The 16,174-nt window shown below is 34.8% G+C and overlaps 3 protein-coding genes across 10 annotated transcripts in view; 2 read left to right on the top strand and 1 right to left on the bottom strand.

Moving 5' to 3' along the window:
• Positions 1-8,584, top strand: part of LOC113514443 (uncharacterized) — a 38,052-nt gene extending 29,468 nt beyond the window's left edge. For both annotated transcript variants that reach the window (XM_052892783.1, XM_052892784.1), the window contains exons 11-14: positions 879-1,018; positions 2,584-2,662; positions 3,235-3,350; positions 5,387-8,584. In XM_052892783.1, the coding sequence (XP_052748743.1) occupies positions 879-1,018; positions 2,584-2,662; positions 3,235-3,316 (301 nt within the window). In that variant the 3' untranslated portion in view covers positions 3,317-3,350; positions 5,387-8,584. The remainder of the gene's footprint in view (positions 1-878; positions 1,019-2,583; positions 2,663-3,234; positions 3,351-5,386) is intronic.
• LOC113514422 (glucose-6-phosphate exchanger SLC37A2) overlaps positions 1-16,174 on the bottom strand; it is a 221,768-nt gene that overhangs the window by 107,017 nt on the left and 98,577 nt on the right. The window contains exon 14 of one of the 4 annotated variants that reach the window (XM_052892789.1): positions 2,002-2,250. The exons of 2 other annotated variants lie outside the window; for them this stretch is intronic. The gene's annotated coding sequence lies outside the window, so the exon portion shown is untranslated. Of the gene's footprint in view, positions 1-2,001; positions 2,251-16,174 lie in introns of those variants that run through there. One more of the 4 variants, XM_052892788.1, reaches the window with a different exon arrangement.
• Positions 10,048-16,174, top strand: part of LOC113514438 (serine/threonine-protein kinase par-1) — a 50,841-nt gene continuing 44,714 nt past the window's right edge. For 3 of the 4 annotated variants that reach the window (XM_052892780.1, XM_052892782.1, XM_052892779.1), the window contains exon 1: positions 10,048-10,383. In XM_052892780.1, the coding sequence (XP_052748740.1) occupies positions 10,234-10,383 (150 nt within the window). In that variant the 5' untranslated portion in view covers positions 10,048-10,233. The remainder of the gene's footprint in view (positions 10,384-16,174) is intronic. The other variant, XM_052892781.1, reaches the window with a different exon arrangement.

Raw genomic sequence — 16,174 nt, 5'->3', positions numbered from 1 at the left:
AGCGTTGCCTTCTATGTAACTTACCCAAACTGATCACCCATCTACTTTCAAACACGTTACTCTTAAGCATGTGATGAATGACCTTTCTCCTAAAATTACCAACCGTATTTTACTAGTAGTAGTGTGCAAAAAAAACATGCGGTTTTAGTCATTTCCCTGAAATCTAAGATCAACCCGGAATTCGGGATTCCATCGATTGTAAAAAGGATAATTAAAATCTGTTCAAAATTAACGCCGTAATCAAGACATAGCGCAAAAGTGTAGGTGAATTGATAATCTATTGAAAGTCGCTTGAAGATCTATGCATGTAAAACACCATCCGATAGCAGCTTGTAGTTGGTATTTTATTTTACCATATATTTATACGGCAGAAGAAGCACAAAAGCATAAATGCTGTACTGAGAAGTCTATGTGGTGTTACATTAAAAGATAGAGCGAGAAACAGTGGGATTAGAGAGAAATGTGGACTGAAAGACGATGTAGAGACAAAAATTGAAAAAGGAATGTTGCGTTGGCTTGGCCATTTGGAGAGGACGGATGAAGGAAGAATAACGAAAGAGATTTATCGAGCAAGAATGAATGGAGATGTCGGTAGGGGCCGCCCTAGACGGACGTATGTCGACCAAATAGGCGACGTGCTGAAGAAGGACCAAATTAAAAGTACCCGTAACCGGCGAGCGTGTACGAAAAGATTGATGAATGTGGAGGAAGCGAAAGAGGTTTGTTTGAGTCGAAGCATTTGGCGTTCCATTGTTTCTGCCTAACCCAATGGGAGATAGGCGTGACATTTATATCATCACTCTTAGCCACATAATCGTCGTGCGTTTCTATTGTGACTCTGCAATAATGTAGCACCCCGTTCCTCGTGGTGGTGGCAGGTTCTCCCCGCAGGAGCGGTTCCGCGGCAAGCTGAACGTGCTGGTGGAGTTCCCGCTGAGCGGCCTGGACATGTCGCCGTACGCGGCCGCGCCCGGCACGCGCTCGTTCTACAACCTGTACGCGGTCAGCAACCACTCCGGTGCGTACTTTAATAAAAAAAACTTTCCTCTTAAACTACAGATTTTCTTATAAGTAGCATATTTTGACATTGACAAACAATATCTTACTTTTCTGCTTGTCCTTGGACTCTTTCTTCCATATTTTGTCATTTGTAGTGATTGGGCAAATAATCTCCCCATCTTCTGGATAAGTCTTTCTCAGATTTTTTCCCGCTTCTTGTATACTACTCGATTAAATCTCGTGTCCATTAATTTCTCTTTTATGGCATCATGATTTGTCCAGTTACGTTTTTGAAAGTTAACACCCACTGAGCTGATATTTTGCATACTACTTTTTTTATACTACTGAGGTGACAAACAAGCATACGGCCCATCTGATGGTAAACGGTTACCTTAGTCTACGAGGTCTGTCCGGAAAGTTCGTATAAAAGTGTTCTGGAATGCGAGAGTCTTTCCTTATGTCCCTAACAATGCTTCAGTTCTGGTCTGACCGCCGTGCGGTATAACTGGCTTGTCACGCCATCTGTGAAGTTACCTCTTAACGAAACTGGCGTCGGCATGGAGCCCGCTTCCGTTGAAGAGCAGCGCGTCGTAATCAAGTTTCTCTCGAAACTCGGCAAGAATGGCCGTGAAATTTTTGCCGATCTAATAAGACATCCGGGGAACCACGAACAAAAAAATCAAGAAAATCCCGCTCAAATGTCAAGACAATGTTGATTGTTTTTTTCGATGTTCGGGGGATTGTCCATCAAGAATTCGTCCCTCCAGGCCAGACAGTTGATGGAAAATTCTACGTCGATGTGCTCAGACGCCTCAAAGCTCGTGTGGCACGAGTTCGTCCAGAATTGGCGCGAGAGGGGCGTTGGATTCTTCACCACGACAATGCCCCTGCCCACACCTCTCTTGTTGTCCGTGAGTTTTTGAGTAAAAATTCCATTACGGTGACCGAACACCCCCCTATTCGCCGGATTTGGCCCCGTGTGACTTCTTCTTGTTCCCAAAAACCAAATTGGTACTTCGGGGGCGGCATTTGGGGGACATAAATGAGATAAAAAAAGCTACGACGGGGCAGCTGAGAAACCTACAACCAGAGGACTTTCAAGGAGCCTTCTCACAGTGGAAACGGCGTTGGCACAAGTGCATTATGTCACAGGGGGAGTACTTTGAAGGGGATAAAATTGATTTACCTGAATAATTGTAAAATAAAATTTTTAAAAAACTTTTATACGTACTTTCCGGACAAACCTCGTATTATCACCGATTGAGCTGATATTTTGCATACTACTTTTTTATACTACTGAGCAGACAAACAAGCATACGGCCCACCTGATGGTAAACGGTTACCGTAGTCTATGAGCGCTTGCAATACTAGGGGTATGACTCGCGCGTTGCCGACCCTGAAGAAACCTCTCTTTTGAAGAACCCCATGCTGTAGTCTCTTGGGAAAATCTCGGCAGGGAGCTCATTTCTTAATACAATTACAATAGTTATATTAATTCTATTTATTAAAAAACTGTTAAACACCCATAATTAATAAATAATAAATAAGCGTTCTATGTTAAAGCGTTGATATTTACATTTCTAGGTACAACATATTCGGGCCACTACACAGCGTACTGCAAGCATCCGTATACGGGCGAGTGGCACGAGTACAATGACTCCAGGTCAGTTGGACGCGAAGACCATGATCGTCAGTGGTCAGGATTGAATAACGTAATCGTCGGTGATTAGTCTCCACTGACATTTAAGAAGTTAAATTTAATAAATACTAAAATTTTATAATTTGCGACAATTTTTTTTTTATACAACTTAGAATGGCAAACAAGCTGATATTCCATCTGATGTAAAGTGGTAACCGTCGCCTATAGACATGAGCAGTACCATGGACATAACAGAGTATACTGTTACGCCCATGATACCCCCCCATGCGTTGCCATTCCTGAGGACTTAGGTGTTATTCCTCTGTACCCTGTAAATTCACGCCATATCCCATCCTTCAAACCGAAACAGCCATACAAACAACTGCTTCACGGTAGAAACACAATGGAATAGAGGTGCCCAAGCAAACAACCTTTTGTACAAAGTCTCCCTCTGTCGAAATCTCTCTAGTTACATATATATATATATATATATATATATATATATATATATATATATATATATATATATATATATATATATATATATATATATATATATATTTTTTATTTTTTAATCCGTCTTATCTGGTCTTCAGAGTGACGCCAATAAGTCAGCGCAACGTGGTCTCGTCGGAAGCGTACGTACTGTTCTACGAGCTCGCGCGGCCGACCTCGTAGCGCGGCCGTAGCACACAGCCGCCCGCCGCGCTAGGTAAACTGATCACCACCTGCCCTCAACCATGATCAGGCGGTGCTCTCGTTCTATTACTCGAGGCCAACTATGCAATACCACTTGTTAGGGACTTGTGTGAATGTGTGTGAATTTTCCGCGCTTAGCCTCTCATTTGGGCCGTTGTGCGTATGAGTCGTGGCCAGTACAGCCAACCTAGCTCCGTCCAGAAGCGCAGAAGCTTCCTGGGTTCTTCACAGGCCTCACGGAGCGACCTCACCGTTGTGAGGATTTCTAAACGTTGATGGGCCACAGCCTCACATTCCAGGATTACGTGAGCAGCCGTTTCTTCGGCGTGGAAACAGCCTCGACATAGAGGGCATCGTTAGGGACTTGACAGAGTTTACCAAATACAGTGATCCCCCTATAACACGGTACTCTTATAATGCATTTTCATCTTACGCGATTTCAATCGCTCGTATAACCACGGGTATTCCCCCATACAATGCGGGGATTGAACGTTCTATTAAAAAAAAGATGTCGGTGGAACGTTATCTCAGACAGCTTTGACAGGGAATAAACATGTAATAAAATTGTTAATTTATTTTAAAATTAATTGTTTTTTAGTAGTTACATATGCGTAAGTTTTTAAATTTAAAATGTTCTTAGTTTGGTTTTAATAAAACACACATATTTCGTTCAGAACAGTTTTTTTTTATTAATATTCGATTTAAACGCCACTTTAACGAGAAAAGTTAAACGTGAATAATTTATACATAACGCGTTATACGAAGTCGTATAAGAGTGTTATACGAAGTCGTACAAGCGCGTTATACAGGGTCATATAAACGCGTTATACAACAATACTCCTACAACGCGGAAAGTATCTACCGTGTTAGGGGAGATTACTGTAAATTGGTTGATATTAATAAAATATTTAGGTTTAAATATTACAAAGATAAAACCCGGTGATAGATAGATCGATGTTCTTGGAACTCAACATCTTGGCCAAAAAAAAACTGTGATATTTCTATACAACTTGATTGAAACGCAACAACTACTCAATGGAATTTAATGAAATTTGCTACACGGGTAAATTATACACTAACTTGACATATGAGGCCTATAAAGACAAAGATAGCTAATTCCAAGTCTGTCAAATTCTCAAGAAACTACAAAAACTAATATTTTGTCAAAGATATGGAATGATATTCAATATTTTTTCAAGAAGTCTTAAAAAGTTATTAATTACTAAATGCTACTATACTATTGACGAATACTTGAATGACAAGCAGAATTTATCTTGTAAATTAGAAGTAAATAATTAATTATGAATTGATAATGATTTAAGACATAGCTAAAACTGGCATCGCTTAAATTTTATTATTACACTATTTATTAATTCATTCTACAATATGAATATAAATAATTATAAACTACACAATATATTAAATAACTATATAATACTAATAACAACTACGATATGAATACATACACACCGATACTTAAATATTGAATAATAATAATACAGAAAATACGTAGCTATCGTGATACAATTTCAATGACTGGATAATATTGTAACAGATCCTTAGACTATTTCTAAAGTGAAAAGAGTGTTGTCCTCCTCTCTCGTGCTCGCTGTGCCCAACACGGTCCATAATTGAAATGTTATCTACAAATTATATTATGGAATGCAATGAGAAATAAATAAATATTTATCTTATGGATTGAAAACAATTACAATATTAGTAATAATTTGAATTATAATTAATAGAACTTTTAATTAAGAGAAATATTCGAGTACAGAGTAAATATTAAATCTATGGTGTTTATTTGCCTTTGATTTTATAAGCTTCATATAGAATACTTCATGATAATATAACCACGGTGTGAATTGATCGCTTGATGGTTCTTGTATGTATTATCACTGTATTTTTTTTTATAAATTATCAAAAACTCGCAGAACCCTTCATGTCGGTCTGAGGTCTTAAAAATTATTTACTTTTTCTCGGCGACTCCTTGTCGCTCATCAAATTGATATTGATGTTAATTTAAATAAATTGTTTTATTATTTTCAGTGTGGTGTGCGAGCGAGCGCCGTTCTATAAGGAAAGACGAATGAAAATTAGTTACAAAATTGACATACAGTGTTTTTTAGAAATGAGCAACAATGGCCCATAGAGAATGTAGCAGTGTGAGTAACTCGACCGGCTCCACACGTGTGCAATATATGTTACATGTAACCTTCTCTGACATAATAATCAAATGCTGTTGAATTTATTGAATTTTTAAAATGAAATATAGATTGATGCGTGAAACGGAACGTTTTCAAATTGCATATAATTGTACGCAATCACAGTATGTCATTCCGTAAACGATTTGTTAGTTTCACTAATTAACAGTATGTTGCGCAATGACGCTGTGACAAACACAGTTCACATACCAAGCGCAGCGAATTGTATTTGGCATGTTCCGTTTCACGTTCCGTGCTGGCGATTATATTGTAACAACTTGTTTGTACTTATTGCAGTAGCGTTAGTGCTCTTTTATTAAGATAGATTATATTGCAATAAAAGATACAGCTTTAAAATATTATAAAACTTTGGCTATTCAATGTGCATACACACAACATCGGTATATTTTTTCTTCTAAAGTGCCATACTAATCGGGCAGTGTTGCTAGTTGCATAATGTGCAGCTGTACCTTATGTTTGCATAAATCATTCAAGTTTAAATACTAAATACACTTTATTTTCGCATCACAAAATTAATGTAGTTTTAATTTGTGTAAAAAAAAAAAGTGATTTCTAGTCTATTCCTCAGATATTGTAAAAATAGTTTATGGTCAAAAAATTAAATTTGGAAGAATTTATCTAAAGTAATGTTTGTGAGATATAGTTTGTGTCGTTTGGTACTGTGTACACACCAAGCCAACTACGCTAACAACATATACGTCCTGTTTATGTCGAAATATTGTTCCCCTTATAAATAAATACTCGCAACGTGTACAGATCCAGCAGACAGGAGGCCCGCGTGCAGCGCGCGGCGCCGTGTGATTAGTGTACAAAGTATTATTAGCGAATCACAGTAAATGTGTTCAGTCACCATTAAAGTAAATTGAAACTTAAAGTGTAGTGTGTAAAGATATAAATACTATAAGAGCACATTAAAAATACACACGTTACATTGTGACGTCAGGCGATGTCTCCGCTCCACGGATATCCATTTTTTTTTTTTAATTTCTGTACAAGCTTGTGAATAAAATTATATGGCAACACTAACCACCAAATATTTTTTTTTCTTTGCATTTAGATAGACGATTTAAAAAAATTACGCCGGCAGTGGATCGGCTGGTGTAAACGAGCCGCGGCGATGAGTGTCGCGAGCTCGTTTGCCACCTTTTCGTTATAACTGCATTAGTGTAACGTGGAACCGTGGACCGGAATATAGAAATCTTAAGGGTTTACCTTCATCACCGCTTGCTTCAGGAACTAACTTTGTTACCTTCAGCGCCTTGTAATACGATAATTAAGTTACTCGCTAGATAATAAATTGCAACTTGGCCATATTCCGTTTGGTAATAAGGAAATTTTGATAACAATGCAAATAAACAATAGGCAACATTTTCAGAATGGCAACTCCTAAAACGTGTGGGAGACAAACATGGGACGGTCCACCGTACAATCATAAAAAATGGCTAATCAAAAATGCTTATTTACTCGAGTCATAAATATTTTTATTCTTGAAACGTTTTGCTGTTGATTGTCAATTAGCGTGATTTTATATATGCGATATTTTCAACAAATACTAGTAAATATTAATGATTTATTCGAAAATTATAATTGTTGACTCGTAGTTATTCTAGTTTGGTAGGAACCGCTCGACTCCTAGAGTAGTCATAATAAAAAATATACATAATGGTGCATGTAAAGTTTGAAATTTAACAAGTGGTTCAATCAAAATAATGACTAAATGGTTATAATAAAATTACTTACAATGTACTATACCTGCTTTTATTCTAGACATGAATTCAAATTCAAATAAATTATTATTTTGCGATTAAATGGCATCCATAATTATATAATGCAACAGCCTTCGATTGTATAGAGTCTCCATACAAATGCTTCGAGAAAAGCGGGTCAATTTCTTTATACAATTTTGTGTGATAAATAGTTATGGGCGATTCCTTTATAACTTCTATATTTATTTTCCCTTATAATTTCTGCATCTTTTTAATACGTAAACACTCATTTATTAAATAATACGTCTAGATAGATACATTTTATAAAAAAACGAACAGCTAACAAAATGTTGACCGGTTTTTGAGACTTAATGCTCTATCTATAAAATCTATGCGTACAAGCTTACAGCAACAGTGGTGCCGCGATGGCATGATGGCCTGCCAGCCGAATGTGCCTAATGTTCACTTGACAGGCGGATGAAAATTTCCAACTCTCAATTTTATCGTAACTCGATGCTGTCAATGTATCAAATGGAGTATTGCTAAGTCCACTATTGTGTTATAAGTATTCGTGTCTATTCAAGATGACAAACGGCATTTTTATTGTGCACGCAAGAAAATAAGGTCGTCTATTGATATTGCATTTTTATCAACTTGAATATGCACGTTTTTAGTTCCAACGTAAACGAGAAACAAATGTAAACAATCCAGAATGCCACACGAGCGACGGGAATTGTTATTTATACAAGATACGATAGACAGAGAGAGAGATACGCTCTGGAATCTATTATTTGTATACGTAACGTCATATATTGACATATGTAAGATGCATGCTCAAAATGTTCCTGGCGATTGATTATTTAAAATTTCCATTTATCAAATTGTGTAAACTGATTCAATTCAATCAAGTGAAAGTATTGTTTTCACGTCTTACTACTTTCCCACTTCTTAATACTACCAACAATTCGGCGGCGTGCGCTCGACTGTGTATACATATACGTATGTTTTGTTCACATTATTTCTCGAGTCGTTTGGAACGTTATAATTGTAACGTTGTGATTGTTATTGCCCACAGAATGTGAAATAAATTACTTTATTAATTTGTTATAATTAAATTATTTAATTCGCTATTTGAATGAATCTTGTTTTAACCAAAGATGTTTGTTGATGATCACTGTATTATTAATATTATTAAATAATTTTTATTATTATTATTACATATTTTATAATGGAGAGGCAGCGGCGCGGTCAATATATATATTATGGCATACGTAACAGATTTATATTATAGAAATATATATTTAAAGTAAATCATTCGAGTTTGTTTTATTCATTATTTGCCCTTTCAAAAACAGTTTCGATTCTATCTATAGCCCTATTTTAGATTCCTTTGCTGCGTGCTTCCGTCGGGTGCCCCTTACAACGTCATGTGCGAGATGTGAAAGGGTAATGACACTGTTCTTACTCTGTACACGACACCAATTCTTGGTGAAAATTTAATACAGCTGTTATAGTTTTCCCTTTGATTGAAGAATTGATAATGATTTTTGGATAAGTTAATCTAAATTAATAGCAATCATGCAATCAAATGTATTAGTTTCTTTTTTATCGGATACGATAGTCTTTGATATCATAATTACATTGCCTCGGCCCCTTATCAGAAGTGCGGAGGAGAATTTATTTGCAGGTAATATTAAAGCGCCATCTCTTAACATATATTTGAAACTTTAACTGTAGTCCAAATTTAATTCTTCTATTCAATAACAGATGGCAGTATGTGATAAGGTTAGAAAACATTAGCTTACTAAACATTGTTTTTAAATTTGGCAGATACGACGTTGCCACACTTTGATAAGCTAAAGTAATGAAAGCTCTTATTTAATAATAATTGTAACTTTAATATCATGTTTTTTCATTCCCACAACCTTCAATTTTATACGTACAGTAATTTATACATACAATTTTATATCCAGTATACTTACTTAGTTGACCTCCAAATAAGTTCAAGGACAGAAAAACAAAGCTACCTACAGCTACTTATTTCGTTTTGCACATAACTGAAAAATTGTTTCATTTCGTTTTTGATAATCCTATCTCTAACAAATATCTTAAACATATGTTATAGTATGTATGGACATTCAGTATCATAAATTACATAATTAATTAATTGATTTAACATCATTTCCTTCTATTCGTATTCTTTTTTACAATCGATTATATTATTTTTCAAATTGTAGCTAGGTAATAATAATTTGACAAAATTATAACGCACTTAAATGTGATTCCATTTTTTTTTCCTTTCTCTCATCTCACAGACGTCCGTAATAAAGACAAGAGATAAATTAGTAACTATTTTATTAGAAAAACCTACAACCTATTAGCTGAATAAATAGAGCCACTTGTGTGCATTTTTGCATTTTACAAAATCGATAAAATGTACTGACTGACGTGCCCCATGCCGTTTGAAATTGGCGCGAATGACGTAAACACCGTGATGTTGACGTCACTGGATCTATAGCCGATCAGATACCAGTATACTTGTCCTATTTTAACATTCGAATAGTGAATGAGCGTAAGAGAAACAACAATAGTCGTATAAAGGTTGTGAATTGAGCTCTTTTTTTTCGAGCCTGTGTGATGATCAACTACGACCATACGTATTGATAAGAAAAACACTGATAAGAAACTGAGATAATGCATGTTATCTATTTTAAAGTCAATTTAAAGTTGTTTCTAATAGTCCAACATTATTATAATTGAGATCACACACAATGAATGATTAGTTGGTTACTTTATTAATTACATTACTTAATGGAATATCAGAGTCCGTACATGAACGTCCCCAGTCGAATGACGTGAGCGCCGGTGGCGCCGCAACGGCAACCAGAACGAACTAACAACAGTAGACAAAAATCGCTCGACAGATTAGTGAGGTCGGCTGAGTTTTCTCGCGTTTTTCACGAAAATGGCTAACAATATCAAGCCGATGCACAAAAGCAAACATTTTCCGATAGACCAACTCGTGTGTGTTGGTAATTACGAGTTAGAGAAAACAATCGGTACAGGGAATTTCGCTGTTGTAAAACTGGCTACACATGTTATTACTAAGAGTAAGGTGCGTACCATCATCATTCCGTCGCGTTTTTCAGTGATATTAGTGTTTAATTGGTGTTTATTTGCCTTTAAACGGTGATAGTGTTCGTCTACGCGACGTCCTGAGTGTTTTTTGTGCTTGTTTATGATGTTGTGCTGTGTAGGTTTTTTCCATTCGCCCGAGGCTCGTTTGGATGCTGCGGCCAGGTTTGCCAAACAAACAACTAATAAGAACTTGTTTAATCTACTGATGGTTGAGGGGGCGAGAAGAGCGAGAACGTGTTTGTTAAAAAAATACATTAAATACAACCAGTTTGGATTGTACATTGTTTACTACACGCTGTAGATAAGAAAAATACTTTTGTAATCAGTCGTATTATACGTTCGAACTTCAAAATTTCCCTCGAATGGGAAAATAAGTTTCCAATTCCAATCGAGAACTTACTTTTGCTTTCATTCTTTAAATGCTCCCAATGGCGGGTAATTGAAATAATGACGTCCATTATATTTTTTTTTATCAATTATAGTCAATTTGTGTTCATTCATTGAGTGTCCTCTCAACCAATTATTGCGGACGTCTCCATTGGATGGACTACGTTCACGAGCACTATTTATCTTGAGACATCAATTTCCTTACTACAAATCATCTGTGCCACACTGACACTACTCAAGTCACAGAATTAAGTTTTAGGGTTCCCAATAAGACTCTTACAAGAATAATTAAACATAAATTAATAGCTTTAGTTTTGCTTAAAGACGTCACAATGAAAAAATTTTGTTATCACCTAAGCAAAATAGATACTACATAATTACAGTCAAATAAATATAACTAGACTGAATTGTTGAATAGACAAAAGTATAAATAGAAGGTCATACATGCCTCTGATAAAATGCCATGTTCTATAACAACTAAAGCACTATCACAATATATTTTTTGCATAGGTTTGACTATGTACATACATTTGTTTAACACTTGTATCATCCACAGTATGCAAACTTTTCAAAACTATTTAATCTCATTGCAAAAAAAAAACTTTTTACACCCTTTTGTGATATTTACAAAAAACTTGAAACTAAGCTATTAGTCAGTTACTATAAGATGGGCCTATACTTGAATTGAAGATTTATAAAATATTAGCTTTTTACAAATAGAGTACTTCTAGATGATTTATGAAAATGAACCATACACCACATTTTAATTTAGACTTTCAGTAATGCGGTTCTCATAACTGTGACAACCGTATCAAATTTAGTGCAGTAGTTTTTGCATGATACCAAAACAAATATACAGACAGAGAGGCAAAATTTTTAAAAATTATTTTTTAGTATCAATTAGTCCTAAAAAAAAGTCCTCATGTTATTTTTCTTAAATTATTAAATGAAATGAAATGAAATTTATTTGCTAGAAACATTGTAGAAAAGGTGTTGCATTTGTGAAGTTTATAAGATGTCCATTATGTTTCGCCAAATGGCAAATATACATTGAATTTATCCACAGAGAGGCATCATATATTTTTAAAAATTATTTAGTTTCACTTTGTATCAATTAGTAATAAAAATGTCAAATAAAATTAAAATTACAATAAAAAAAGTCAATGTCATGTTATTTATATTTTACAAAAACTCATTAATATTGTAAAAATTATTTTCTATTAACCATGTTTTCAATTTTAATTTAAAATAATTTAATGGCAATTCTCTTATTTTTTTTGGTATCCTATTATAAATGATTACCCCATGTACAGGCATTGTCCAGTTAGAATTTTATTATATTAATGAGATTATTTAACTATATCTATCTAATTTTGATGTCGGCTTCACCAAATGAACATTTTTATTATAAAAATCAATATAAATAAAAATATAGACAATACCATGGGCCTGTTACACTGACAGCTAATATTGTTAATATTAGAGTGAATAGGTGCGGCGTGTTGCTTAAGTTAGTAAAAGACATTGTTGTTTCTTGGTGTTCTTCAAACTGATTTATTATGTAAAGCTGTTTTTTAACATTGCCTTTGTTGAGGTACAAATATGCATGTGTAACCACGGATTGCTACATTCATTAGATTATTAATTAATTGTTGTAATGTATGCTTGTAGCTCATGCATAATATATTTCCATATTTTTGTATGTATAAATTTTTGTCATATGTATTATACAGTTCCCATATTGGTTTTCTTCATAGTACTTTGAATAAAAGATAATTTGAAGTATTTGAGATATCTTGCAGCCACAATATTTTACAGCTAACATTTGGCCAAAATTTACTGCAAAAGTGTTTAAAGTTTTAAAATTATAATAGCTATATAGATAGATAGATAATTTATTTACATTACTTAAAGCATACAAATTACAATAAAACATACACATAATACACAGTATAAGAGATAAAAGAATAAAAATAAAAAAGCAACAAAACAAAAAGCAAAATATATAAACCAACAATTTCCTTTCTTCCCTTTCCTCCATGCGTGTGCCATAGTAACACAAAATGGTCACAGCTCAGTTTATTGCTTTGCCCTTAAAAGAGCAAAATACTGATATTCTGTTGTGGCCAAGAGTCAGTCGCGAAATTCCTTAATAAAAATAATAATAAAAAGAAATATGAATAAACTGCATTGTATGTGTCACCTCCATTTGATATTATATTCTAAATAAATAAATAAATAACAGATACCATTAGATGAGGGGTAGTGAGATGTCATTTTCTGTCATATTATATATAATAATCATAACTGATATTTTTAAATTTTTTTTTTGTTACATCTTTAACTTACTTTTTGATAAAAAAAACTGCTGAAAAATGAAATATGCAAATAAACACAATTCTTCATTTGTTGTGTTTTGTAAAGGCATATATAATTTATAATATAATATTAGTTTTTACCTATGCTTTCTCCATGTGACAATATGTTGATTTACCCATATTAGTTCTTCTCTATCTCGAATACTAAAATTAATAATTATTGGTCCAACTGTTAAGACATTAAAATGTTACAAACTCACATTCACATTGTAATATTTATATGGATAATCTGTTAAAAAAATTCATTGAAATATTGGATGGAGAGGTCAAACATAAAAAATGTAAACTTTACTTTTTTATGAAGGTCACCCTCTTACATCTTTCTGAATAATTTTATGAAGGTTGGCCTTAAACTGCAAAGGTTATGGAGCCATTATATGCATGGATCAGTGTGCAGTAATGAAACTTTTACGAAATTATAAGAATCTCATCATAGTCTGATGGCTATGTGACCTTAGAAACAAATTTTTATTTCCTTTTCTAATTTTCCATAAAATGAAATAATCTCATTTTTCACTTCATAAAAATTAATATCACAATGGTTACTCTATTTTAATTATAGTTTTTGTGTCTATGCAAATATTTTAATTATTTTTTCTAAGTTTTGGCAAGAGGTTTTGTGTTTCATACTGGTTCTTCTCAGCGGGTAACAACATTTTGAATTATTGAAATGTTTGTACAAGTCTATAGAGCTATATTATAAAAGTTATATAATATCTCACTGTTATATATAATAATAATATAATAATATATTTATTTATGTCTCCTCACAAACAACCTAAATTTATACATAGGTATTTAGGATAAAATAAAATTAAAATAATATGGAACTCTACTGTGAGAAGCTGGTGTCTGTAAAAGTGTAGGCTTGTGTATCTTAGGTTCCAGATAATACTGGTGCTACTGCAATTAAATTTGCTACAGTATTGCTGAGCGGCAGTCATGTTGGCATTAAATATTAAATTCTGTTCAACTGAGAACCTCGTCCCTTGAAATGTGGATAATATAAGACATAATATTCTGAATTTATTATTCCTAATATTATGAAAAGATAGGAAAAAAATATATAAAAGGCACAGTAAAAAAATTCTTATTTTACCTTTAATAACATTTTCTTTCTTAAATATACAATATCTCTTTGGCAAAGTCATTATTCCACATTTTAGTATGTTTAAAAAAAAACAGAACTATTTTATATTATCCTGGGTGCTGCCTCTGTGATTTAAGATAAAAAATGGCATAATGTCAATCTAGAATATGGCCCAGCGGTGTTACAAACAATTCATTCCAGTTTATTCAGCTGTTTAAGTGTAATAGAGTAACAAATGTCTAAACACCTTTACAAACGTATGCATTTATTTTATAGTAAGATTGTCTGAATACTCTTTCCTTGGCGTAAATTATTTTATATACAATTTTGATTGAATGTAAATGGAATGGCAACCCTGCCTTCGCTACTGGTATATGTTGGCGGGCTAGTCGTGAATGATGATAGGAGGTCAGGTCATTTGCCCCATCATGACTAAATCACAAGAATTAACCACGATGGTTTCCAGGCGAGCCGCATGAGGGTCGACATTCCAGCCATTTTTTTAAATAGATCATAACGGAATGGTATCCTCACCTACGCTAACAGTATACGCTAGCAAGACAGTAATGAGGGGTGGTAAGTGAGAATGAAAAGGCAGGTCAGTTTGCCCATCGTGATGAATTCACTTAGAATAGAACACTATGGTTTCGAGGAGGAACCGTAAAGAGATGACCTCACAGAATGGGTTGCTAACAATGAGGCTTACAATCCCCATTACTAACAATCCCTTCCCCCTCCTCCCCCAAATCGGTACCATTAGCTGATAACTAATAGTCCAATCTGATAATCCAGATCAAATAAAACAGCCATCCATTTAATAGACATCTCCACTATCTACGCGACATGGACGTCGTAACCTTCAATAAAAGAACATATTCCTTTTTACAAGGCAGACAGCTCACCTGCAATTCCTTCGGTGTTGCGGGAGCTCATGAACGATGGTAGTCATTTACTATGGAGTGAGCCGCATACTCGTTTGTCCCCTGTGCTAATAAAAAAAGACTTCATATTATGGAGAGGTCAAGCAGTATCTGAAGATTCGCTCGATCGATTCCGTGGGGGGAAGGGATTTTATTGCTGGCTATATCGACCTCCTCGCGGTTCCCTCTGGAAACCATCGTGATTGATTTATTGTTAAATTTGTCACGATAAGCTAACTGACCTGCTTCATCATTATTACCCCTCACTGGTGCCCCGCCGGTGTATACCGATAACGCAGGCAGGGTTACCACTCTATTATCTTCCATTAAACAACCGATTCCCGTGAGTTGCTGTTAAACTAGTTATCAAGCTAGGTGTTATATAAAATTTCCTTAACATTCTTTCAATAATTTTTTTTTCCGTGACGTAACAAACAGACAGGCAGTCAGACATCAGTTTCTTACGATTTTATCCGGTGATAGTGTGCGCATGCGCCGCCAGTCAAGGATCACCTTCAGCCGCAGCCGTCACATTTCAGCCGCCAATAAAAACAACGGCAATTTATCTTCGCAAACCATAATATTGTTGTTGATATATAATCCAGTTCAAAGACTCGGTGGGATTATTCTAAATGAGTATTTCTGTCCGTCTTCTGCCGGTGCACGGGCACGGCCACATGGAAAAGTCCTTTTTAAGTAACCTTCGTAGTTAGTAGAGTTTCGTATTTCATCATCTTTTGATGGATGAAAATGGAACTGTAACCCCGCCTGCGCTATCGATATACACTGGCGAGGCACCAGAGAGATGACGGGTGAGGATGAAAGCAGGTCAGTGGCCCACCGTGACAAATTCCACAAGAATTAATCACCATAGTTTCCAGGGAGAACCGCGTTGAGCTCGAACTGATTAGGCAATATACCCATATTAATAGGTTAGGGCGAAAAGGATTGTTAGCAATGGAGTTTGACAGCCCCATTGCTAGCAATATACCT

Source organism: Galleria mellonella, unplaced genomic scaffold, assembly GCF_026898425.1.
Source record: "Galleria mellonella isolate WM207_F2 unplaced genomic scaffold, CSIRO_AGI_GalMel_v1 utg1650, whole genome shotgun sequence".
NCBI classification, from domain to species: Eukaryota; Metazoa; Arthropoda; class Insecta; order Lepidoptera; family Pyralidae; genus Galleria; species Galleria mellonella.
Note: the sequence above shows the minus strand (reverse complement) of the source record. Positions and strands in the feature narration are given on the sequence as shown.